Source organism: Psittacula echo, assembly GCF_963264785.1.
Source record: "Psittacula echo genome assembly, chromosome: 1".
Taxonomy (NCBI): Eukaryota; Metazoa; Chordata; class Aves; order Psittaciformes; family Psittacidae; genus Psittacula; species Psittacula echo.
The window spans coordinates 65882671-65909964 of record NC_137735.1 but is presented as its reverse complement, the minus strand read 5'-3'; the positions used below and the strand labels follow the sequence as shown (position 1 = coordinate 65909964).

General features: G+C 38.3%; 1 protein-coding gene across 4 annotated transcripts in view; it reads right to left on the bottom strand.

Annotated features, from left to right (window-relative positions):
• SLC10A7 (solute carrier family 10 member 7) overlaps nucleotides 1-27294 on the bottom strand; it is a 144107-nt gene that overhangs the window by 35014 nt on the left and 81799 nt on the right. For 2 of the 4 annotated variants that reach the window (XM_080617520.1, XM_080617522.1), the window contains 2 exons: nucleotides 11982-12017; nucleotides 3005-3088 (listed from right to left, as the gene is read on the bottom strand). In XM_080617520.1, the coding sequence (XP_080473646.1) occupies nucleotides 3005-3088; nucleotides 11982-12017 (120 nt within the window). Of the gene's footprint in view, nucleotides 1-3004; nucleotides 3089-11981; nucleotides 12018-27294 lie in introns of those variants that run through there. The other 2 variants (XR_013956801.1, XM_080617521.1) reach the window with 2 other exon arrangements.

Genomic DNA, 27294 nt, shown 5'->3' with positions numbered 1-27294 from the left:
AGTTCTGCAGCCTGCTCAGGAAATGAGCGTTTAGGCAACACAGGTTTTCCCAGAGGCGAGATTTTTTTAAAGGAAAATAAAGCCCTTGGAGAATGCTTTCTTTAAGCAGCCTTCTCTGTTTAGCACTGATGTGGATCGAGCATAAAGCCTCTGTTGATCACAGCCGAGTTAGGAAGGCTGAATAGAAGCAATCCTCCAAGCAGACAGGTTCCAATCACAGAGGTTTCTTTCTCCCAGTCAAGCTCTTTGCTACCAGGTAACCTTCCCAGGCATTCCTTCACTGACTTTTCTGCTGAGCAGTATTGACTGCATGTAAGGAATCAACTCTGTGGGCATGAAAATATAAATTAGATGTAATTGCTGGAACTGTCATTCATGAATTGTGGGCCATTAACTCTTAATGCATCAGGAATCCCAAAGTGAGCAACTTGTGATTCACAAAGCAGTCTAACATTGCTGTGCTGCATGTGCAACAGTTCACTAATGAGTCAGCGGTGGTCTACAAACTAAATGCAAAACTTCCCATTTAATCAGAAAAGATCCATGCCACCTCCAGCTAAAGGGCAAGCAGACCTATCTCTATCTCTTGGTGTCAGTCCTTTTCTTGCTTATTGCTTTTCCATGATTACTGCACATTATTTTTGGATACCCACCTTCAAAAAAGGCTTCTATTCCTATCTAGACAAGTTGGTTTACCTTTGTACAGTTCTACTTTATCAAGACAATCAATGCAAACTACCCTTGGAAATTTTGATCTGTAGCTTCCTTAATATTTCTTCTCTTCCATATCCTCTGAACAGACACAATCACGTGCAATAATTTTAGAAATAAAACCTTCATACTTAGAGGAATGTGAGCTATTCCTGTTGACTGTTTATTTTCAGAAACTGTTTCAAACACCTTTAAAGGAGAATAATTCCATTTCTTGTTAAAGTGTATATATAAAACCCAAACTCTTCAGTAAATTTGTGATCAAGTTATATAAGTTTTAAAAACCTTTTTTTTTTTCTTTCAGTCTTTATCACATCTGTTCTCAGTTAGGTCTCATCAGAGTTCTGATTTTGAACTTACAATCGTTCAGAACACTTATTTCATACACTTACTGCTCAGTTCATGTTACTTAGCCTTCTTATTTGGTGCAGCCAAAAAAACCCACAACTCCACCAGTTAGCTCACATAGCAATTTCTTGGAACATCTTCCCAATGTAACATGCCATTACATATAGACAGAGATGCAAACTCTCTTGAAATTTTGCAATCGCTTTGTCTAGCAATCTACTATTATCTTCAGACTTGGTACATTGCACTACAGATTGCTGATACTCCATCACCATAGGTTACTTTATTACTAGATCTGCTGCCAAGCTATTTGTTTCCTAGAAATTTCCAACTGCGGCTTCCTATTAATAGCTTCCAGTTTTTGAACCTTTTAGGATGAGAAGATTCAAGTACTTTTGCTTGTCCACTTTTGGTGGAGACTTAATTTAATTTTGACAAGGTAAGAATGTGGTACACAGGTAGTTCATTAGCAACCCTTTGTGGCCTTAATTAATAAGGACATTCTTAGGCATTTAACTGTAAGCATGTGAGCAATTTAGCAGCCTATAGGGACACAGGGATTATGTTTGTTTTCCACGAGGTATGGTTATAGCCAGGTTATGCAGGTACTCATGCTGGAGTCTATTGTCATGCTTATCATGACCATCTTCTTATTGGACTGTAGTGGGGTTTTTTTAATCATATAAGAAACAAATTTTACCAGGACTTTGGTAAGTTACGGTACATGCCGATTTTGAAATGTGCAATTACAGTTTGATACAAGACTGATCAACTCTTCTATACAGCACAGGCACCGACAGATATTTTTAACCTTGTCCAGGGTGCTCCTTTGCAGACTCTGCTCTCATTTGCCTACCTTTTAACCACACTTTCCATTTCAAAGTTTGCTGAAGGCTGACAAAATTCATAAAGTTCCAGCTGAACCTAGATTTAAACTGCATGCTAGAATCATCAACGGTACCCCTTGGGAAAGAAATGCAAATCCCACTGATACTCCCTTTGTGCATTCTGAATGCCAGAGCACAAGCAATATTTACATGTATGTAAGAATTATACTTTGGGTGCTTTGGTGTCCAAGAATAGTGGACACTTCTGAAAATTTTTGGGTTTTATATAGAAATGTCCCACTGTCATGTGGGAGAAAAAAAAAACCAAACAAACATTTGTAAAAAAAGCAAAAAAATAAATCAAAAAGAAACCCAAAAAGAGAAAGATACTACAGAGACAAGCATCACAGAAAATCTTACACTGCAACTAGTGTTTCTAAATTCAATGAAAGATTTCTCTCAAATTCCATGAAAAACAAGGATTTGTGTTACAATATGAACAATGAGTATAAAATGAAATGTTGAACAGCTTCTCATTCCATGAATACTCCCCATTCAATGTAACAAGTGACAGGAGTCATGCAGAAAGGATAGTTTGCAATTGTGCAATTAAACCCTTATTGTAAAGCATATGCAAAAATGTCTCCAGCAGCCTTAATTTTGTGGATTCTTGACTTCTGACTATTTAGGCCTTGTATGTTTTTTAATGTTGAAAAATTTTATTCCCATGATCAGCAGTAGATACTATACAGGGAGAACTTCCTTCATCATCCAGGCAAAGGGCATGTGACAAAAAGACTATATAGTATTCTCAAAGCTCATTTGTATGGGGCTGGAATTTCTCACAGTCTGGGCTGCCATTTTTTCCACTTTATGTTCACAAACTGCCTTCTCGATATGCAGTAGCGTATGTTTGTAGTAGTGAGGGACAGATGCTCAATCTCAACAAAGATCAATGTGGCTCCAGGGAGCACTGTAGCATCTTTTCTCTGATATTACACTTCACTATCCTGAGGCTGTTCCTATGTGGCAGCTTATCAGGTTGCCAGTCTGTCTTTAAGACTGCTCTCTTTATCTTTTTTTTTTTTTTAATAAGAATGTATATTTAAAAGACATACCTGTCCAATAATAAGTGGGACTACAACAGTCATAAACAGCTGAGAGAATATAGATGTAAAAGGCACAGAGGAGGACGATCCAAGCTACAAAATAAAAAATATACCATTAATATTGCACTTTTTCTTAGTGTCTGTGAATTTCATAAAGATATCACATATTAGTATACATTTTATTTTATTTTACACATAAAAACTTGGGAATATGTGCACAAAGTTGGAAGTAAGTGCACACATCTTTAAGTCCCAATAAAGCATTTGGTATTCCATAGTAACAAAACTAAAACAATCTCTGGTTGATTATTTATAACCTAAGGTGATAGTTCCATCAATATCCATTTGATTGAAACCCTGCTACACATATATACCACGTAAATTATATAAGCGTCTGTAGGCTGATAGTCTAAAAAGACGGAGTGAATCTTCCTAACTAAGCAGCTAGCTCAATTAACCTTACCATTTATACAAATATCAAACAACAAAAATTTGTGTAGCTATTTCAATAAACAATAATAAAAAAATAGTGAAGACATTCACATGTTTTACTTCAATTAAGGTAAAAATATTTAATAAATTACAGCACCTCATCCCCATCACCTCCAATTTTAGCAATGTGGGCACAGAAGACAGTTGGAGGGGACCTGAAGAAGATGTCATCACTGAGACTTTTGGTCTGTAAGAAGGGTGCAAATGAGACCACTGAGATTAAGGAGCCTAAATTCCCCATGAAGTCGAGAGGCAGAAGTAAAGGCTTGCAGGGAAAGACTCAGATCACCCACACGAGTACCTGAAGTCAGGCAGTGCAGCTACTCTATTCCAAAGGGACATAGGGCAAGGAATCTACATGATTCCTTGCAGAAAGTGGAGCAGAAAACTCTATCATACCACTCATAATCTCCTTGTTGTTTTAATTCTTGTAAGAAGCTTCTGAAATTTTAAAAGGTTCATAGTTTTTCAAACTCTATTTGGACTTATATTTTGCTACGTGCTGAGGAGCTAAAAGCATTACTTACTGTGTATTCAAGGAAGCTTTTTCAAATGAAAGTGAAGATTTTTAAACTTTAAAATCTGTCTGGGTCACAGAGGAGTGAATCTAACCAAGCAGTCCACATGTCAGGCCCCTCTGCATAGCTTCACAAAACTACAACACTTTGGCAGTGGCTCTCGTTCATTTTTATAAAAACCTTGATTGGACTTCTCTCACTGCTTAAAAGTTTTATGCTCAGTGGACATATAATCAGCTTCTAAGTCAGTAATGAGAAACTGTTCAGCAATATTGGACACTGCTGAAAAAGGCAGCCACTCAAACAGCAACAGTCTTGCCAGCTTTTTAAAATATTACTTAAATACAGTCTTCAAGCATTTGGTATATATGAGCATATGTTTTGGCTTGGGTGTGGGGGGTTTGGGGTGGGTTTTTTCCTTGTTTTTATTTAGTTTTACATAATTAGAAACTGATTACAGGTACTGTGCTGGGATGCTAAACCAATTTACTAAGGAAAAGTAAAATTATTTTATTCAAAGAAACAATCTTCTCTATGAGGATACCAGCATACGGCTCTTCACTTTGTCAACCTCACCCCACCCATTCAGGCTCATCTCACTATTACCTGGGCCGCCAAAGGCACACATTTCAAGTAACTACCTCATCCTGACTAGATTTTAAACAAAACAGAAATCCACATTATCAGTCCAAAATGAATAAATAAATAAATGATTCATTAATATGGAGCTAGCTTTTTTCCATTGAGTCCTTAAGAGGTCCTAACACTGCTATAACACACCTGGGAATAGAATTCGGGAGCAGTGTGTATGCTAGACTCTGCTTGCCCTTCGTACGCTGCTATGGCATTAGACTTGCCTGCCCCACCTAGGGTACTGACATTACTTCTTCAAAAAGACTTCTGAACTCTGTTTCCTTTCTGTATATTATGACTATAACTTCAGGGGAACGGTTTTTATCAGCATCTGTACATTACACAACATCTATAAACTCCTGCATGGCCTTATTTTAAATCTATTCCCAGAGAAAGACACAGAAGATAACAGCTGAAGAAAAGAGAAGGCATGAACTTCTCAATCACACAGAATAAAAAGACTTTAACTCTGGAAATACAGTGGCTAATCATGAGGAATCACAAAGGCTAAAGATAATGAATGCGAATTTGACCATGACTGCCCCAACATTTGTAGTATGCAAACACATCAGGATCACAAACTAAAATGTCCCATGGACTCTCAGACATTGCCTGGGTTCCAAACTTCCTTTGGCTATGTTTGTCACATCCCCTTTGAGAAAGAGAAGTGAGAACTGAGGAACAGAGGAAAAAAACAGCTTGATATAAATGTTACTCAAACCTACCTAACATATATAAATGCAACTATTCTGTCTGAATGAATAAACATGATTTTTCTCAGGTTTTAGTTGGATCAAGCTAAGTTCTGTGCTCCATTTGCTGTCATAAAATAATTTATTTTGTTTCTTAAACCACCTAGATGATCTGCATTGCACCAAAATTAGCATTATGCTAAAATGTCTGATTATATTTGGCTAACTTCCTTGCTGTAATAATCTCCATACCTAAAAATGAACCTTTCTTCACAGACAAACAGAATTACTGCAAGAAACGGTGTAAAGACATCATAGAATCAAACTGCTGATTTATAGCTGTAAAAATAATCTCGGTCATGTTCAGTGTTGAGGTTAATTGCACAGAAGGGAAAAAAGGCAGACTGGGTGAGTCAGGACAGGACCGTCCTGGTATCCTGGTTCTATGATCCTATAAAGACGTGTAGTTAGCTTCTGCCATGTAGAAGCAGGATGTGTACTTAAAAGGCTCCTCTAGCATTGTATAGGTGAAAATTTCAAGAGCATAACCAAGTAGAAAAGAAAGTCTTCCACAGAAACATTAAATTCTACCTAGGCAAATTTACAGTATTTTGTGTCAGGGAGAGCCCTCTTGTTATTCTCTAACTGCTATTTGTATCCAATTTGTATCCAATACAATTTGTATCCAATTGTATTGGATACAATAAAAGGTGATTTTGAAAAAGGAATTAAATTATCAAATACAAATTTCATGGCAGTCATTAAAAAGTTCTAGTTAATTGTAAAGGGTTTGGATCAGAGAATTTTGTCTTCCTAATGATTAAAGAGAAAGGAAATAGTGAGGTAAATAACCAGGCAGGAATAACGATGCACTTCAAATCTTCCCCATGAAGGAGTTGATCTATTAATAGCTAATTTGCTATGCTGCTTTCTCCCCTCACAGTAATCGGCCTTTTGTCACATACTAGTGAAATCCATTAGCTGCAACTTCTTTATCAACTTCCATGGCTTTCCAGCTACTAAAATATTTGCATATTTAATGATTCATTTGACTGGCACAGACTCCCACATACCAAGTGCTAGAGAGGAAGAACAAGGCATAGTGTGTAGAAATCCTGTTAAAAAAAAATGTATTACAGCTCCTTTTAATAAAAGGATTTACCTGAAATACATGGAATTGGAGAAGACTTGGCAAAAAATTGAGAAATAACTTTTTAAATGATGTTTTAGTTTAAGGATTGTGACTATATGGGAAAGATTTTAACTGCAGTATTTCAATCAACTTCTAGTTTCATTCATGTCCTTAGTCACAAGTAATTTTATTTCACTTTTTTCTGTGATACTTGCACAGAATTTCCTTCTCCTGTCTACTCCTGAGCTCTTTCAGCCATGCTCCTTTCCAGTACTTACGGCATCACTACAATGCCACCATAAAAATACCTACTATAAAATTAAGAAATTTGAGAGGGTACCAGGGTACCAGAAACCAAAATATGACTGAATAAATCAAGAAAAGAAGCAAACTGATAAAGCCATAGAAGATTCTATTTCGACACAAACACCACAGTAGTCATTCTTGGTACAAGAGCAAACTTGGGAGCAATGTCTGATGGTTCCATGAAGGATTTTGCCAGGTGTATTTTTAAAAATACACACGAATTTTGCATTGGGTCTTCAATGTTCCACATTAACTCTTTTGCAGGCATGCTTCTAAAGAGTGTAAAGTACATAAAAATGTAAAGTACTTATCTCTAACATTGATGGCTTTCAATAAAGTTACATAGATTCACAGACCTTGACTTACGTTACTTTGATAGCGAACCAGCTGTACTTCCTGCTACTGAGAAGACTACATCAGTCAGGCACTGAGCCTCAGCAGCAAGGGCAATACCAAGAAGGTGGCAAGGCTGGGATACTGTGCCATAAAAACCACAGCATCACATTTGGTTCCAATAGGTGTGTGAATGACTGACTTCTTGTATTTTGATACTGGATGCAATCAACAAAATCATAAGCTTGTGTGGTTTGTTCACACAAAAAAGGTCATTCTGCATTATCCTCTTACACGGTAGTACAATGTCTATGCTCATTCTGCTTCCAGGGCAAATCCAAGTGACATGACCTTGCTGAGGCATCAATGAAAATAAATCTGCATTCATATATGTTTCTGTTTTTCATAACAATCTAAGGACATATAAGTAAGATGATACAGCTACAAGTGTTTCACAGTGCAGTGCTCCTGAAGTTGTGTATTTCAGATGAAACATCATAAAAAGGTGCTGACATCTCGAGGTTATTAAAGTGATCACAGAACTATTATCTTCACAGTATGATGACATCTCTTGTTTAACTGTCTTTTAGTAATGCAAATGTGCCCAAACGCATCATACTTAAGAATTCCAATCATAAACTGTTACCACAAATCATAAAATGTTAACACAATTACTAAAGGAAATAACTAAACTGAACATGGAGAACACATCATATAAGCAAAGATGGACAGTCATACCCAAGTGACTAACTTCCTCAGCCATTACTTAACCTATTTGTAGTCATTATTTATTGATAATAACATAGTTATTTCCAAAAGCAAAATCTAGTCTACACTTCGATTTCTTGTTGATGTGGTTCTCTCCCTTCCTGTCCCCCCCCCAATGCCTTTGAGAAAATAAAACTTATTTCTCTGCTTTAAAAAAAATTCATGATCAATTACCTTTGGTTTCAGCTAAGTACATGACCAGACAAGAGGAAGATAGACAGCATCCTCCTCTGAATGCTTTGGTACACAGCCTCCTAACCATCACTAATGAAACACTGCAGAATGGTGCAAAGAAATGTGAAAGCATAACCCTGAGTTAACTTGAAATTGATGTATCTTACAGCACTTTGTTTCAACACTCCTGCTCACCGCAAATAGGAACTGTAATCAATTACACAGCTTATGGGACACTGCCTATTTATAACATCTTTGCTGAGAATATAACATATTAACCGTTAATAATAAGGGTTAACATGACGATGATGATACTGCCGATTAATGCATTTGGAAGACAGATTCAATAGCTTCTTAAGTAAAATGTTAATCAGAGGAATCTGTGGTGAAGGCAGCTATTCTTTAAAGTCTAGATGTGAATCCTCACAAGGATAGAGTCTAGTAATTATGTGCCCAGTATTTAAGGTTTCGTTAAATCCATCAGAACCTTTTAGAATGCTTCATTTGAGTAAGCTTTACACCTGGTATTTCATAGTAGAAAAACACTTCAGAAATGTAACTGACAATCTTATGTTCAACTCCATTCATTTAAGATGATAAATTTTCTGCATTAAATGCATTATTTATAATAAGCTTCAACATGCCTTTATCAATATTGTTTAAACAATTTATATTTACATTACTAGGCAATTACGAACAGAAAAGGCAGTTCAGAACATTATATCCTCTGGTGCACATAGGGCAAAATTTAAACCATAACTGCTACTGCAAGTTAAGCTATATAACAAAACCAAACTAATGGACAGGAACATATTTTATTTCTGGCAGCACTAAGGGTATTTCATGCTCTCCGTACCGGGAGATAACAAATAGGATCACTAATATAATATAGCATTCAGACTACCATAGTATGACCCTGGAAGTGCTAGTGCTCTTGAGTACCAAACTTCGAAATTGAAATTCATTGAAGGCATTGGCTTCAAAGGTCCCTGAATGGTGTTCAGAAGCCCAGCCCAGCCACTGTTGAGGTAAGTGTGGCTTTTATCTTGAAACTTGAAAATTCCAAATCTTTATTAACTAAGCCTTAAGGCTAAGTTGCATGACTAAATTACTCACTGCACAACAATTAACGCACATTTTACACACTTCTCATACAAGTGTCTCCAGTGCTGCTAGGAAGAACAGAGGCACCCACTTTGCCTTCCTGTTCTTGCACATAAAATTTTACCATCCCTTTTGAGAAGTAACAGTGAAATCTGCAACTCAGGGGACAGAATATCATGTTACCTGCCCATAAATCCACCAAAGATCTTTACTTTGCTTAAAAAGGTACATAGATCATTCCTTAACATTTCAATTTCTAAAGAAAATATCCCTTTGGGCACCAAAACTCAGTGAGGTACAGCAGGGTGAAAGTTGCCAGTGAGCAAAAATTTAAAAAGCTGAAATTTCAGTCACTTAGAAACAAAGGCACAAGTCTCTGGATGAATGCCTATAGAAGAAACAGGTTTCATACAGGAGCGAAGAGGATAGCAACAAATTCAGTGCAAGAATAATAAACCCCACCTTTTTTTTTAGAGTAGTTATCTTTTTCAACCTACAGTAAGTCTATTGTCCTAGGTATATCAAAAAAACTTTGCTAGTGTGCACTGATATACACAATATGGTCAAAGCAGTTCTTGTGTAAACACAGCTATACCAGATGAATTACAATTTGTTACAGTAAAATAAGGATCTTCCCACACAGCTTTACGGAAGCAGCAGTTGATAATGTTACAGTCACTCTCACAGTACTATTTATCCCAGTTTAGTATACACTGCTATATTTGTGTACAGTACATATGCTGCTTAAGCATCCTTACCACAAAAGCGTGCCACTTGTATGCCGCTTACAAATTGTTTCAGATTAACTTCTCACATGCCCTCCTTTCCAGTGTGCTGGCTTACATATAATGCAATTAGTAAGATAAACATGAAAGACAATGTATACATCTGCTGAAACCGTTGAAGTGCTTCAGCCTATTCCCCTGCTCTTCACAAAGCCATGTTCCTCACTTGGCAATCTGCACTATTCCCTATCATTTATGCTACCAAATCCTCAAGCACCAAGACTTGCTGATAGGGGACTTAACGCACCACTACCCATCTGTTAAAGCATCTTTGTTGTATGCTGATGAATACCCATACCTTTATACAGTATGAAGATAAAACCTGGTCTTCTCCCTTTTCTTCTACCATGAACTGTAAGGAACAAGGCCCTGATTAAAGACTAATGATTGAAAAAGAAATCCTGAACTAACAGAAAGGAAGCAGGATCACATTTAGTGGTACACAAGGGCTCCAGTAATGTGTCTTGCTGCTGCTGCTCTCTCACTAATCTCACCACAAAAATACCCATGGGCTTCGTTGTCCAAAAGCATAGCTCTGTTTATCTGAACAATGCTTTCCCAATTGGCCTGTCATCCATTTTGGATCAGTACAATATTGTCCAGCTCCTGCACGTGAAAGCTTTTCAAAGATCTCTCAACTGAGTAATCAGCTTACATGGCAAGTGTCTGTATTTCAGACACCCAGCCTGACTAATAGCACATGGCTTTATAATTCTACCAGAACAACAGGGTTTGGTCATCTTAGAATGAAGTACAGGTAGTGTTTGCATTCATTGTGACACATTTTGATGGCATTTCTGGGAGACAGCTTATTTCAAATACTGATCAGAAAAGTTTTCCTTGTTATTTAAGCATTGTTAAATCACCCAAATTTTGTGATCCCCATCACAATTAGCAGGCAGGTCTCAAGGGTACCCAAAGGCCATTCAAAACCTTCAGAACTCTCAAATGATGCTGCAAACGGTCTGGTAGGGGGGCTGGAAAGGTAAGGGAATGCATCCTTCACAGGTTGACCACTGGAGGAGGGGAAAAAAGATGTGTAATTGCTAAACACTTCTATTATATACCTCCCAAAGTACAGAGGTGGTGACCACACTGGGAACGCAAGCCAGATCAGTTTCATGATCAATGAGTCTACTGTACTACAAGTCATTACCATAAAGTACAATGAAACAAGCACCTTAGCCCAAGGCCCCCAGCCGAGGAATGCTAACACAGCAAATACTGGCTGTAAGTAAGGTATGACATACTGAAACTCCAAGATCAAGAGCAACAAATTTGAAACCAATAAATTGTCATTGTGAGGAGTGACTATTAATCCAAAACAATGAATGCTTATCACAAATACGATTAGACACACTCTGGTCAGATCTGTTGTTATCTCAACCCTTCGTGCCCCACGCTGGGCGTCAAAAAGAACTGTCGTGGTTTAAGCCCAGCTGGCAACCCAGAACCATGCAGCTGTTCGCTCACTCCCCCCCCTTCCTCCCGCCACTCCCGGAGGGGTGGAGAGGAGAATCGAAAGAATGTGACTCCCACGGGTTGAGACAAGAACAGTCCAGTAACTAAGGTATAACACAAATCACTACTGCTACCACCAATAATAATAATGATAAGAGAAATAACAAGGGAAGAGAATACAACCACTCACCACCCATCAACCGATACCCAGCCCGACCCAAGCAGTTATCTAGCCCTTCCGGGTAACTGCCCCCAGTTTATACACTGAGCATGACGTGCTGTGGTATGGAATACCCTTTTGATTAGTCAGGTGTCCTGTCTCTGCTTCCTTCCGGCTTCCCCTCTTCCACAGCAGAGCATGAGACTCAGAAAGTCCTTGGTCAGAGTAAATATTACTGAGCAACAACTAAAAACATTGGTGTTATCAGTGTTGCTCTCAGGCTGACAGTCAAAAACACAGCACTGCACCAGCTACTAAGAATGAGAAAAATGACTGCTACTGCTGAACCCAGGACAATATCTTAAAAATACTGTCTAAGAGGTGCAAGATTAGGCAGTAAAAAGACATCTTAAAATCAAGATACTTACAAAAAGCAAAAGCAGAAGTGGAGTTATAACAATGCCCTGGAAGAAACAAAAAAAAAAGAGTCTGTTAGTCAGGGAAGCAGAATAGTCTTTATTTCCTTGTACCTTAGTGCCTGGAAATATAAAAACATTTTCAACATCACAGAAATTAAGTAACAATAAGTTCAGCTTTGCTCTTCATGGTATATGCTCTTTAACATCTGTTTGCCGATCATTTTATAAATTATACCCTTTTTTACTTCTAGCTTTCTCCATTTTGCACCTAAGTCTCTCTATTCTAAAAGATCCAATACACAGAAATATAGATCATTTATTTTAAAAAAAATATTAAGGCTCTCCCCTCACTGTACTGTATCTTAACTTGACTAAGCTGCTCCTCCTTAGAGGGGTACTTGTGATCAAGCCCCATGCTACCCAGTCCCAGGTCCTCTTCTGAGCAAAAGCCGCATCAACTGTGATGAATTGGGTGTCGTGACTGTGTAACGTAAACTGATATTCCCCAAGGACATGAGCTGAGATCTCAAAACTCATTTCACTTGATTAGACTTTGCGTCTCACTGGTAGAAGGCAAGTCTTTCATCTGATTTAATCACACAGGACCACCTCAGCTTTTCACATCCCCCAGGCAGACGCAAGCAAAAAGATTTGTTGTCTTTACTGACAAGGAACAGGTTTCAAGATGATGATTGGACAAAACAGAGGATTTTAACTTTCATGAGAGCAAATCTTAAAATGAGTTGTTTGGGATGGGAGTTAACATGACATGCATCAGCTTCAGAGCTGCAAACAGCAATTCCCCACCATCCTTCCATCTGACTTCAATATTTTATTATTGCTCAATAAAATGATTCTATCATTTAATGCATGCCAGTTCACATAGCTTGCTCAGAACTTCTCTGACCCAAGACTATTCTTTATCCAGATATGTCTAAAGAAAAACCAGTCTTTCAACTATTCACAAACTTTATTGTTTAATGGACAGAAGTCCAAAACTTGCTCACGTTCGTCTATAAGGATGCTTATTTTCTGTTTGTTTTTTTGCTCCAAGCACAAAACAAAACAAAAAAAAATCAACCAAACAAAAAAAGCAGTTTTCTCTGCTTTTCATTTAACTTTGAGTAACACAACCTTACTTCAGTCTTTCGGAAGCTAATATACAGAAAAACCTTACATTAGTTTTTAAATTTTTAAAACTACATTACTAGTTTTGTATTTGCTTTCTGGGTCCATAAAAAGTCATAGATTCAGACAGCCCATTAGGCACAGAGATTTCCTATTGTGTTCTTAAAATAAAATGCAACAAGTAAATGCCAAAAATGGTAGCAGACCAGAAGAGAGGAGGAAACAGTTAAGATGTGCAACTTGAAGGCTCTGTAGGATTTAAAAACATATTTTGAAATAAATAATATATGCCATATCTGACTGCCCCACAGCCTAGCTATCCATAATCATTTATCTTTTTGCAAATGTCACAGCTGAGACAGATCAGAAAAGACTAGAAAGACAAGAAGTAGAAGCAATAAGAATTGCTTCAGGGAGTTACTCACAATTTACAGGGAGGCCTAGACCAAAATGCAGATAACAGTTATGAAGAAATGTAAGTGTTCAAGTATACCAGCTGTAGAGGAACAGAAGCTGAGGAAGGGAGGAGGCACCAAGAGCTGAACTGATACTTGTTTACAGTAGCATCTATGATGTTTAGAAGGAATAATTGACAGTAGGATCTGTATAATGTAGATGCAACACAGTCACTTCATCAGAACCCAACTCCAACCTGTATGAACTGCTACTAAGGATACGTGAGCCACTTTCCCCTTCTCCCCCTTTCCCCATTGGCAACTACACTTCACAAGTGCCTGAGTACTCCCTAAGTGCCTTGTAATTTTAGGATGGCAGAACACCACTGCAGCAGGGTTCCACCTTCAGACCTTCGCAATGAGCAAAGACGAGCATGGATTGAGTGGAAGGCGATATGCTAACACATCCTGTACTCCAAATGAGCACTGAGTGTAGGAAGAAGAGAGCACACTGACAGCTGGTGAGTTTAGCCAGCTCTTCTCTAAATCTGAAGGAACTCATTGATTCAGCACCATTAGTCATTTCTTACGCGCTTCACGCCTCAGTACATTTTACAGCACTTTCATATGTTACAAAAAAATGCTAAGATAAAACAAAAACAAAACAACCTTCCCCTTTCTCTTGATGATAAACAAAGATAGTGTTCTTCCTCTTTGGCATGGGGCCTGTGACTTGGTGTAAATTTGCTTTAGAAGCTTGGTGATATTAACACAATGGGCAACTGCCACTGTTAAATCAAAGGAGACATCACAAAAGGAAACATTACCACTTTGACAATAAACTTCTTCCTAATTCTGTAAGCAGAGAGGAAGATAATCATGGTATACATCCTAAACAGATTCCTGGCTAAGCTTCTTGAAAACCTAGCATTCAAAAGGTCAATTCTAGCAATTCTTTACAAAATTTTACTGTTAAACCCAGTGATCTTAATAATGAGAAGCAAACTTCCTGTTGCTTCACCACAGAAAGGATTTACAAGGTTGAATTCTGCCATTTGCATCACATACACAATCCTCTGGGAAGCTAAACAAATACCCAACAGAACAGACAAGTTCATATTAAAAAATAGATGCTGTTGCCAAATCAGATTAATTTGATGTTAATGTTTTATTTTGATAAGGAACACCAGTTTGAAAATACACAGGGATTACATTAAAGCAGTCAGTAGTGCTTTGGTGACTGTGATGGTTTACAGGAGCAAGCAAGGCAAGATTTGTTAGGGGAAGGAACATCTCTTATCAGACAGACTAACAGAGTTAGTAAAGAACAAACTTTGGGCATGTAAAGCTCATTTTTATGTTACCTGCAAACACTGACATGCTTTTACGTGCAAACTCCTTCTACTCAGGCTTCTGTTCCAGATCTGAAGAAGGGTTTACATGACTAGTGTATCTGTCTAACAGATACTGACTTTCTCTGCACACACCACCTGGCTTCAACACATTACCTCTTAATTCGAAACATGCTCCTCAATATGCTTATAAGAATTACACGATGCATCTCAGTTCGCACTCAGTAAAGAATAACATAGAGAGCACACTGAGTCTAAAGCCTATTGATAGAAAATACAAACAACTGTTTATGTTTTGAAGGTAAAACCATAATCTGATTCACTCAGAATAAAGAAAAGACGGGAAAAAAGTTAGTTTGCATGGTCCAACTCAGGCACTAGCAGAGGCTTCAAAAAGATGAGGCATATTCTGACACTGGCCATGTGGTTGCTTTCTAAGACTGACAAGCTGAAAAGGAAGGATAAAGGAAGCTAAAAATTAAAATAAAGGGTATAATTTCTAAGTCCACTGGACACTAACACCATCAGAGAAGAAAGAGTAACTAAATTTAACTACACGTTTCCCTGCCTTGCTTTCCAGGCAAGTACTGTCAAATACTTAGTGTATGGAGATAAACAGATTGTAGATTAGCACTTCCAGCAGAAGCTGAGCATCTGCCCTTGAGAATGCAAGGTCATTACACAGTTTTAGCATCTTCAAAGTTCGGGTGGAGTGTTAAGCTTTCCGACTGCTGCCCACAATGGAGGCAGAGTTGTAAAGTGACTGCCGTTTGCTAGCAGTAGAAAAACTTTCAAGAAATCCATTTACACCTCTGATGTGAAAGACTGACTGAATATATTTCAACGATTTTAGTGGAAGGGGAAGAAAAAGAATCTCAGCCTGACCTGAGACACTGATACGACACAGGAATCTGAATAGTCAGATATCTGTAAACACATGTCTTTTTACAGTAAAGATCATGAAACATGTCTTAATTAAGGGAGCTTAAATACAGGTTTGTGAGTGTGAGCATGAGCATAAATGTATATTTTAACAGCAGGGAGGTACCGGGAAATCCATTTAATTGTTATTTGTCTTGTATAGATAAAGACGTTAAGAGATTTTCTACAGTTTTCACCCAGTACAGCATTGCTGTACAGCAGATATTAAAAGGTGTCTATTCTACAAAAGACTATGTAGGATCAATACACGTAATTGATTGCCAAATCAGACAGCAAAAGGAAGTAACATAATGGATGTGAAATTATGATGGCAAACCATTAAGAAAGAAATTATGCAAATAGTAAGAGGAAGGTGGGCACAGATCCAGAGGGACACATGGTAGAAGACGAGTAAGGATTATTGCAATGAGGCATGAAATACATATGAACTTTCCTTCCTTTCCTTTACACAAATTTCCCATGCAATTTTTCTTCATTCTTACAGGTCATCAGTATGACACGCTTGTGGCAATTACTAGTGGGAAAAAAACCCAACAACCCTTAACCAAAGCCACATCTGATTTATCTTAAGAGGTAGGGCTAGAAAGGAAAACTAACTGTTTGTAATCAAGGTTCTGAACAAACATGTGCTTTCTGAAATCAATTATCTACTTGTGCTTAAAGCTACAGATGTTCTTGAACACTCCCAAAGAGCAGGACAAAAAGGAGCACCAGTATAAACATTTTTGTGTTATAAACAACAGTGAAAAGTTAACTGGGCAACATCTCCACTACTACTGATGGAGCAATGTGCGAGAAAAATGGCTACGAACTGCGGATAATTTCAGCAGAAAACAAGCATGAATGAGAACTGAAATTAAATCTTCATCTGGGTACAGCACCATTTCTCACATGGGTTTATTTCAAGCATCACTGGCACTTTTTGGTAAAGAAAGAACAACAAAGAAACTCAGCCTGTCCCCACCCCCTAAACAAACAAATAAATCCTTGCAGTTTTTTCTGATTACAACATGAGAGAGACTTTATCTTGAAGCATTTATTACTTCTATTTCTTCTTATCTTTTTTTCCTTGCTTTTGAGCTTGGAATAGTGGGGTTTATTCTAGAAAAAAAAAAATCTTTATTTTGATAAATTTGCAGACAACTTTATAATGTTTTACATTACAAAACGAGAACCCTGATCCTAGAAAAGTACTTCTAGGTCTGAATTTGGTACGTTTGTGAGCAAGAGAGAGCTTTGACAGAAATACAGATAAAGGCATGTTCTCAAAAGATCTGGTACCATCACAAAAGAAAAAAAGTGGGCTCTTCTAAAGGTCAAGGAGCTTATTGTTCAGTGCTTTCAAGAACACCATTGAGATTGTAAAGACCATAACAGCACTCAAAGCCAACTCCCAAGTCTATTCAAATGAAGGAGTAACAAGACTTCCCCCTACCCTCATCCCTCAGCCTGGTCACAGATCCACAATGCTGCATCACAACACACGTGTAATATGTTGATTAATACTTGATTTATGGTCCCATGTCCAACTACTATGCAGTAACCTCAATTTTAGACATCATATAAAGAACGACTCCTACTGCTGAAACAGGGCTTTCACATACCTGGATAACCACCCAAAGGCTGGTTTCAGTATCATATTGAGAGTTAAGCCAAAAGTATGAAAAGAGTATCTCAGGAAGGCAAAACTCTATACAAGCCTAGTTCACCCGGCTTCCCAGCAGAGGGCATCTTCAGCACATTAGAAACGTTCTTATACAGCAACAGCATATTTCGGAGCACAGCAATAAAGCACCTGAAGTTTTAAAGGAACTATAAAAATTTCTTGGGACTTTGCAGGTGATACTGAAATAACATCTGGGATGTACAAAATACAGCAAGAGTCTAAATCAGAGTTGAAAATAAGGGCTTTCATCAAATATCCTGAAACCTCATAGCCTGTATTAGCAATATTTTAAGAACAACTAAATGAAATTCAGTTAGAAGGGAGTGTGGGAACTGTCTGGCAGAGTGTGGAATAGCTCCTACAACAAGTGGGGGGCTGCTGCTGGAGAAACCGCTTCTGGCTGTACTTCCCAAGTGCTGCAAGTGCCTGCTACTGCAGCAGCTCTGCAGCACTGCATGCAACTGAGGGAAATTTTGGTGGGCCTTTGCCCACCAAACTGTGTTCCTCCTGCAAACTTGTAACACCTTCGTGCAACTTTTTGTTGTCTCTCTCTTATGCAATACGTTCAAGTAAGCTGTCTGTTAACATCTTCAGTGCATTCAATGATACTGGCAAGCCTGTAGCTCCAACTGTTTCAAATTTCCTCTTCAGCTGCTTTTGCTGACCATAATTCCTGCTTCAAAACATCCTTCCTCTCCCTCAATGAGAATCGTTAAAAACTTCCTCATGTGCACAATACTTTTATCAATTCCAGCTCATTAGTCTCTTCCTATTCAAATTTATTTCTCATGTGGTGTCAGCAGAGAACAAGATCTCTATTATTCTGTATGTCAGCATAAGAACTGAATTTATAAACTGCTATTAGGTGGGCCGTCCCTAGAGGCAGCATAAAAGGGAGAAAGGAACTTCTCAATCATTCACACTCTCTCTTGCAGAGCAATCCCCTGTCTTTGCAAAAATCACTTTGACACAATCCTGCCATTTCTACAATGCAGGCAGGTTCCCACATCATATACCATGACCTCAGTGGGACTGAGGAGGAAAGGCACAACTTGTAGGATTAGGGCTTCTGTAGGTGTAAGGATGGCCCTTTCTCACTAAAGCATTTAATGTTTAATAAACTTGCAGCTTTGCGGTGTATGTTTAGTGCAAGGTATGTTAGTGCAGTGTAAAGGATGCACCACAATTCCTCCTTTGTTTTATATGTAAAACCCAGAAATGCAATAACATACGTATTTTAAAAATTATTTTTCCACCTAAGTTTTAAGTCTCTTTTCTTGCAGAAGAAAGTTTAAAAGGATCTACATTTCTCCTGCATTTGGACCTATGTCGAGTAACCAGAAAATGCTAACTTTAATTACTAAGAAGACTTTACTAGTAAATCGTGCCAGCCTCAGCACCTCCGCTGTCATAAAACCATCTGGCAGTACGAAAGGATGGCACACTAGATGGTGCTGTGGGACCTTCCAGGGGAAAAAGCTTCCTAAAACCTAAGCTATACTGTTAAGCTAGCCACATAGTTGTTCCCGTATTTTCAAACACATTTAAGAGTACTGAGTCACAACAAGAGAAACCAGAACCACAGGAATGGAAGGAATACATTAAGCAAACATTCTGCTTCAACTGACACTGCTTTTTGGAATAGCTAAGTGCCCCTCTTCCACTGGAATAGCTTCTCACATCTCCTTCCCAAAACAAGAGGAACAGTTTTTATGCGCTACACCAGTCTTACTTTAAAGGGTTCTACATGTAAACCAGAATTGAAACAGTGATGTCCGAAGACAAAACATCCCTAAAAACCTCCTCTGTCCTTCCTTATAAGCTGGACCCAGTCACCCTCTAGCACTCAGTATTTTATTTCGTTGGAAGATTTAAGCTTTGAATTAACTAAACTGTGAATTAACTTTTCCTGCCATGATAATCTGTTGCGTGGAAGAAAACAGAAACTTATTTGAAAAATTACAGAAATCTGATATCAAAGCTAGGACAAATACTACAGAAAAATACCACAGTTATCAAAATTGATTCTACTTCAATCTTTCTATGGCTTTCATTGTAACTTGAAACTATTTAAGTGTAACAGTTTCTATATATAAAAAAAATCAATATATGAACCAAAGCACATTTCATTTTTTAAATGTAAACACTATGTTTGAATAAACCACTGTCTTCCTCCTTTTTCTTCAAGCCAAGAACCTCAAACACTGCAAGTACAAAACACTGTACAACCCTTCCTTGACATATGCAAGAAAATAAAAACTTTATATAATGGGCAAGAGTGTTGTGGCAATAAAAACCTATAAGAATTAATTACGAATCAGTAGTAGTAAAACACTTTCTTAGCATTGTAAGGGTCTCTTGGTGACCTACTATTCAGAAATACCACTTAAAACACACCACTAAAGTGCTGGCATAATTCTCACACTCACCCAAACTGTTGGTTTGGTCTGTGGTGTCCACAGAATGAGACACCACCCGCTCCCTTCTCCCTCTCCCCCACACCCTCCAACAAATCAACTGCATGCTTATTCTATAACTATTGTTACAGATAAATTAGACAGCTTACAATGGTGGTGTCAAGAAAATGTCTCATCAGCCAAGGTGCTAACTACACTCTGCATGGTAAGACATGCCCTCCAAATCCCCCAGGGTAAAAGATGCTCAGGATCCTTCAGGATCGTTTCCATCTGCTGGAAAGTTAACCTATCAATAATTAGTGTGAGAGTGAGCTCACTCATACATTCATTTTTTCCTTTAGTCTAAGTGCCCTGAATTGTTCTACTAAAACGTATCAGAAATTTCATTCAATCTGTTTCCACTGTTATTCCCAGATATGATTTCCTCTCAGAACTGAGGAATTCAAAGCCAAACCCAGCCAAAACGCACACATACATGTGTGTGTGTGCACACGTGTATACACAAACCCCCCAAAACCCAGCCCCCAATATGGTAATCTATATTGCCTGTGTCCTGTGCTGCCTGCCTGGCCCCAAGTCATCAATAATGAATAGAAATGTACAGCTACAGCAGTAGCCTGTGTCATGGGCTTGTCAGGGATTTTTGAAAAGGAACAAAAACACAGGTTTGCCATTTGATTGTGTCTTCTTTTGCAAACACAGTATAGACAAAACAAAGGGGTATTTAAAAAGGGGTAACAGTTAACCCACTTCATACTAATTGACAGTTTCTTCCACCATACAGACTGGAAAATTATTTGTTTGTAATGTAACCAGTATTCTCCTAGGCCGAGGAATTCAACAATAATGTTGATTCTGAGCACAGGGAGGGGAGGTTGTTTCTATTTTAAGATAATGAATACATATTCAAGAGGAGTCAAATACCATGGTTTAAATACAGGGAAGAAAAAAAATGTTTTGTTTTGTTGTTTGGTTTTTGGTTTGTTGTTTGTTTGGGTTTTTTTCCAGGAATCCAGTAAGTTCAGTCTCAAAATTGTTCTTGAAGAAGAAACTTAATGAATGCAAATACATATACACAGTCAATGAATGCAACGGCATTATTAAAAAATATGCAGATCCTAATGAATGAGTTAGACAATGTTTAATAAAAGGAGATGGTTCTTGTATCCATTCTTTCTTCTCAGTGTTCCTGAATACATTTCTACAGACATTAGGATGGTAGTCTTACAGGAGTGATTATCACACATTTTACAAACAGAACACACCAGCTGGTATACCACCAATCCACCCCCCAGGGAGGGTGGGTGGCAGACTACAAAATGTCTACAGGACACACACAGACTGAACTGATTGAAAAGCCAGTTGTAAACCCGAACCTTCCTTGCTTCCTACACCTGCATAAATTCCAGAGTAAGTTCTACAGTTGCAAAATTAATTAATAAAAGCATTAACATCTGTAGTAGCTTCTGTAGTAGATAAGTAAATATTCTCCACTTTGGAAGATATAACTGAAGAGGCAGCCTTGCCTTCAAAAAGCCTGGAACCAGACAATTTGTCAACAAAATGAAACTCTCTAAGCACCTACTTTGAACTGGGCATCAAAACCAAGACATCTCAACTGAAAACATGTTGCCAGGCCATCTTTTCTAGAAGTCAGTAGCAAATAAAAGCGCATGGTTTAAACATAACTGAAGAAAATCTTCACAAAGCAGCAATCAATAACACGATTTAAACAGCCTACTTTGTACTCTGACCTAATGTTATCTTGAGATAACTGTTTTTAATGATTAGAATGGGATATTATAATATTCAGCTGAACTGAACTATGCATAAATCGCAGATCGTTCATGGGTTGAATATGTTATTAATGACTGTGAATAAGGAAAAAGGACCATAAACCACCTTTCTGTGGCAGATAATAAAATAACTGCCTCAAAAATTACAAGTACACACTATAGCACAGTAAGGTTAAAACAAACAAACAAACAAACAAACAAAAAACCCCCCCAAAAAACCACAGAAATGTGATTTAAATTAACTGGTTAAACAAAGATAAGTTACTTACAAAATAAACTTTATTCTGTTTAACTTACCAAATTATTTTACAGCAGAAAAGTTGTTTCTCAATTCTAACCCCAAAGGTACTTCAGCATGACTAGACTGATTATTATTCATTCTATACAATCAGTAAAAACTGCTTCTTTTCTCCTACTGACATGCTTTTGTCGTTTTGTAAGTGCTCAGCCACCCCTCTCCCAGCCTAACTGTCTAAACACAGGGTTGACAGTATGAAACTTCTGTTTTGTTTGGGATATCCCCCATAGAGTAGAGAGCACATTTTTATGTGCTCAACATGCACATTTGCAACAGGGGTTTGTTTACATGCAGTAGAACGGGCCAAATCCCCTGCCCTTGTTATCAATGCCATATGAGTCGTGGAGTATTTGGGGTTTTGTTTTTTTTTTTAAACCATCTGCTTCAAAGATATTCATTTTTTATATGTTATTCACTAGATACAGATGCAGATCTTATATTCAAGACAAAAGAATGGTGCATTTGTTCAATTGCATGCTGTCACTCAAGTCACAGATGACCTACTGGGCAAAGGTATTGCTTATAGCAGCCTCTCCCTCAGCACAGCATCCTAAATCGCCCATTCCACCTGCTGAAGCAGCTGACATCCGCTTTGAAGCATGCAGGAAACTGGTTGAATCTACAGTGCTGTCACATCAAAAGCACTCTGTCTGCACTGATTTTGAGCTGGCAGGTCCAAGGAAAATTCACCTCCCTGAAACTCACCTCCACAAGGCCACACTGCTTGGCTCACATCTATCCTTGCAAGGAGACAGGAGTGCCACCTAGGAAGGTTCTCAGGCTGACCAGCATTGCCCACATCACCCAAACACAATGAGAGGCAGGGTATTGCTATGAGGTTGCGCATGGCAACAAGCACTGAACCCCATGTCTGTTGCAGTGAGCTTTTTGAGGAGTGTCCTCTTACAAAGATGGCACATCATGGTTTACCTGGAAATGGTAATGTCAGCACTCTCTGGGAGCACCAGAGCAGGTAAGTTGTAGAAAGGCAGAAACCCAGGCAGAAACAACCTAAGGAACTAACTACTTTCATACAAATAAATAAATAAATAAATGGGAAAAGAAACGTAAGGAGGGGGCAACAAACAAAATTTGGCTTTGTACTTCAATTTCCTGCATGGGTTATGCTGCTTCAGCTTGCTGTCAGAAGAAGCCTGCTTTTCCCCTGTCTGGTATGAATACTGGTTTTGCATTTAAATCATCTGCCCTGAAATGTGGATCTTTGATTCAGTAACATAACAGAATATTTCCAGAGGGGGAAAATTGTTTCTGAAAACAAAACAGTCCTAGTCTAGCAGAAATTGCCTAGGCAGTGAAGAGAGCTGGCATGGGAAACTGGAACTAAATGAAGAGAAAGTAATTCCCTCACAGCCCCCACAAGAAAGGTTTTTTTTTATTTAAGCTCTCAAGAGCTCAAATGGCAAGACACTATTAACTTGGAAGGTGTTTCCTACTTTACAAGAAGTAAAATAAGGGAACAACTAAAAGATGTTACCCTAGATTTCTACCCTCCCTTTTTCAGGGCAAGAGCCTTCACTCTACTCTGTCCTCAGGGAATCCCAGCTCCCTAGGTGCCTCCTTTCTGACTCCTCCTAAGGCTTTGCCGCAGATCTTCCCAAAGAACCACTGCAAGGCTGGAAGTTCACAATGTGGGATTAGACCATTGTGTACTTAAATTTCCAAAGGCCCCAGTCCTCTGTTCTACAAGTAGAATACACGCCTTTTAAAAGTGTAGTTACTCAGTTAAATGACACACCACACACATTCACAGAGCCTTATTAGCTGAAGGGCCAAAACATATCCCTAAGACCCTTAGCTTTTACTGAGAATTTCTAGGGTTTTCTAACCAACAAGGGATTTGCTTGTGTCTATTTTGTATATCTTTTGTATATTTTGTGTATCTTTTCATGCACTGTTTCACCTGGTAGGTGGCAGACAGGACTTTTCCACAGAAGTTGTACAATAAGTCACCTGCTATCTCCACCTTGAACATGGGAATTGTAGAGAGAGCAGCAAGATTTAACGCACCCTGAGATTAACTGACCTGATTTTCGAAGTAGTTCTCAAATGCGTTGTTTGCCTGTTTGATCTAACAGAAATCAATGATACATAACATAATAATTAGCATTATACACCAGTGCAATCTACCAGCTGTAACCATTTTGAACACCAACCCATCATCCATCCCAGTATTAGCTGTTAATAAGTAATAGTTGTTACCCATCACAGGCCACTTTTAATACACATAGCATGGAAGGGTTAAATAGCCTCATCTTGGTGTTAAATACAGATTCTGCCTGTATTCTGCAGACAATACCTTACAAATGAGAAATACAACAGCTCCTGGCTGCCTAGTTATGAAAAGTGTGTTTTACCAGAGAAGGGATCCTTACCCATCAGTTTACTATCAGCCTTTTTTTATTCTAAGTGTGATTTCCAAGTGAAAAAGACTCAAGTTCCTTTTTTATTTTTTCTCTGAAGTTTTGTTGCATATTCTCACACAGGTGATAGAGTGAAAAAATAACTGCTTTGATTATTTATGATTACACGTAACTCTTCCTTTTACCTATAAAGCAACTACGGGCAATGCAAATGCACATAATGCAGGTTTGCATAACACTGCAGTGGGCAAATCAAGGCCCTATTATGAAAGGCAAAAATGCCATCATCCCCCTTATTTCTGGATCAGACACAAAGAACATCAGCCTAGCTCATACAAAAAGCAGAAATAACCATCCTGTAGGCTAGAAGTAACAATAACTTGGGATGGTGGTTCCCAATATTGGTACTGCGAGCTATCTAAAGACTTTAAAAGGTTTTTTTAACCACTGTTTTACTGAGAAGATACATGAACTAAAGACTTCCAGGATCAGTTTGCCAGATGCTTACTACAGCTTTGCGCACACACACACACACACACACAAAAAAAAAAAAAAGAAAAAAAGAAACAAACCCACATGACTGCTTACTTAGGTAAAAGGTTTTTTTAATGTGAATATTATCTTTAAATTAGCATTTCTGGTTTGACTACAATCAAAAGCCTCTAACATCACAAATCATGACAACGAGGTGGCCTAGCAACCTAGACAGACAGACACAAGAAGTTCAGTCAGTCAGTAATAAAAAGCTTTGGCTGTCTGGCTTCAGGGAGAAGAAAACTGCTTGGATGATCACTTCAGTACTCTACTAGGTGATGCACTATTTTATTCTTTCTGATAGCTGCAGTTTAAAAGAACTCAAAACAGGAAAATGTACATGTAAAGGCTGAGCAAAGATGTGGACTGAAGCTTTATGTTGTTTGGTTTCAGATTCACACTTTTGATAGAGCCTAGGGAGCCAGAGAGAGAAGAAAGGAAACTGTCCCCAAGCGCCTGACAGTATCAAAAGTGAACACAGCTGCTTAAGTTGCAAGCTACCTGTAGAGTGGGTCTAGGAGCAGGGGCTCTGTTGGGAGGGGGAGGAAGAACAGCCTTTGCAATGTTAGCAGGTATCACTGCAGTGTACTTGCCAGCAAAACAAAACATATTTATCAAGTCACGCTTACAATTACCATGATTCACCTTGGTACAAGAAAATGCACTGTCATTCTACTCACCAGACACTTTGTGGTAAATTTACATTGCTGCACATTACGGATCCAAGCCTGAAGGTGCTGAGCATTGACAGCTCCTCCCAGAAACAGAAGGCATTGTGCACCTTGCAGAAAGGTGTATTTCAAAAGAGAGGTGGTGTCAGAGCCGAAGATGGTTTATCTGTCCTTCTTCACTCTAATGATATCTAGGCAGTTACACAGCTAAACTTTATGCTATTGAAAAGCTTTACATTCTTCTTTCAACATGATTGGCTTTTCTCTTCCCCAGTCTTTTCAAGGTTCTTTCTTTTCTGTTCATCTCTTCTTTTCTTTTTTTCCCTGTCTTCAAAATCTTCTCCAAAAAGATTAAAAGTATAATCCTTCAAGGAGCTGACTTACAAGTGTACCTAACATTTAAGCCTATACCCAGCAGGACACTGAGGCACTCTGCATTTTTTTGTCACAGGTATGTTTTTTGAAGAACTCTTACTTGATGAGACCAAAAACCACCTTCTAATTTCAATGCTAGCATCAACATTAAAACAACTCCAAACATTAGCCTGTCCAGTCCCTCACAAGTACTGCTTACTTGCTCAGACCCTGAGCTGCAGTGACAGTTGGCAAATAAATCTGATTTGGTCATTTATCCGGCCAGCACATAGCATCAAGATGAACATTTCCAGATTTGACAAGTAACTGCTGTAGTAAATACCATACATGTACATTTCTCAGAAGTTGCTGGCCCATCCATAGAATACTTGCTTCTAGCAGCAATAACAATTCTGAATAAGTGACTATTCTCTTCCAGGGGTAATAGCATCTGCTTACATAAAGGGATATTTTTGGCACATTCTCAAGGTCTTCTTTCTTCTGCCCTGCTGTCAGAACTCTAATCAGGTATGCATGGCACCTACAGTGTTCCTGCATACTCCAGGTAATTAGCCTTTCCACTAATCACAGAGCATCTCTCATTGCTGCAAACATACAGTAAGCTGCTTGTTCCTTAACCCTCAGGTTTCCTTTGCTCATTTCTTAAAGAAATGACTGAACACTGCTTACCTTGAACTACCCTTTCAATGCACACCATTTAGGGCTTTCCAAATAAAATAATTTCAGAGCATTTTGCTTGAAGCTGAATTTAAAGACATGAATTATCGATGTTTCAGCTAAAACGTATCCCTGATCTTTCCCTTTTCTTCTAATAGTTAAGAAAATAAAAGCTCACAGTGTTTCCTTGTGACCATCTTCACATGCCTTTCTGCTTGAAAAACTGATCACCTTAGATAAAAACTAATTTACGTTTGTGATTTACTAAGACAAGAAACCCATGTTTAAAAGGAAAAAGGCTGCAGTAAGTGTCTATGCTCTGACAAATGGCAAAAAATACAGCTGATTTAACAAATGAATGCTCAATCAATGATGCACTGAGGCACATGACAAAGGGAAGTCAAAATCCATTACACTGAAGAACCTCCTTTAAATTCCACTTCAGTGCACTGACCCTGTTGCTCAATGCTAAAGACTTTACAAGGTTTTCGGAAACATTTAGAAGAGCTTTTGTTTTGGCATTCACTCAGCTGCACCTCACAATTAACACCGCCAGACTCCTTTCTAATCAATTATTCATTAAGATTGCTAGCATATCTTTTGAGCCCCTTAACTTCACATCAGAAGTGTGCCAGGAATGATACATGCATGTGTACTTTACAGAATAAAAGGCAGACTCCAAGCAGGTTTTAACGCTAAATGAGAACAAG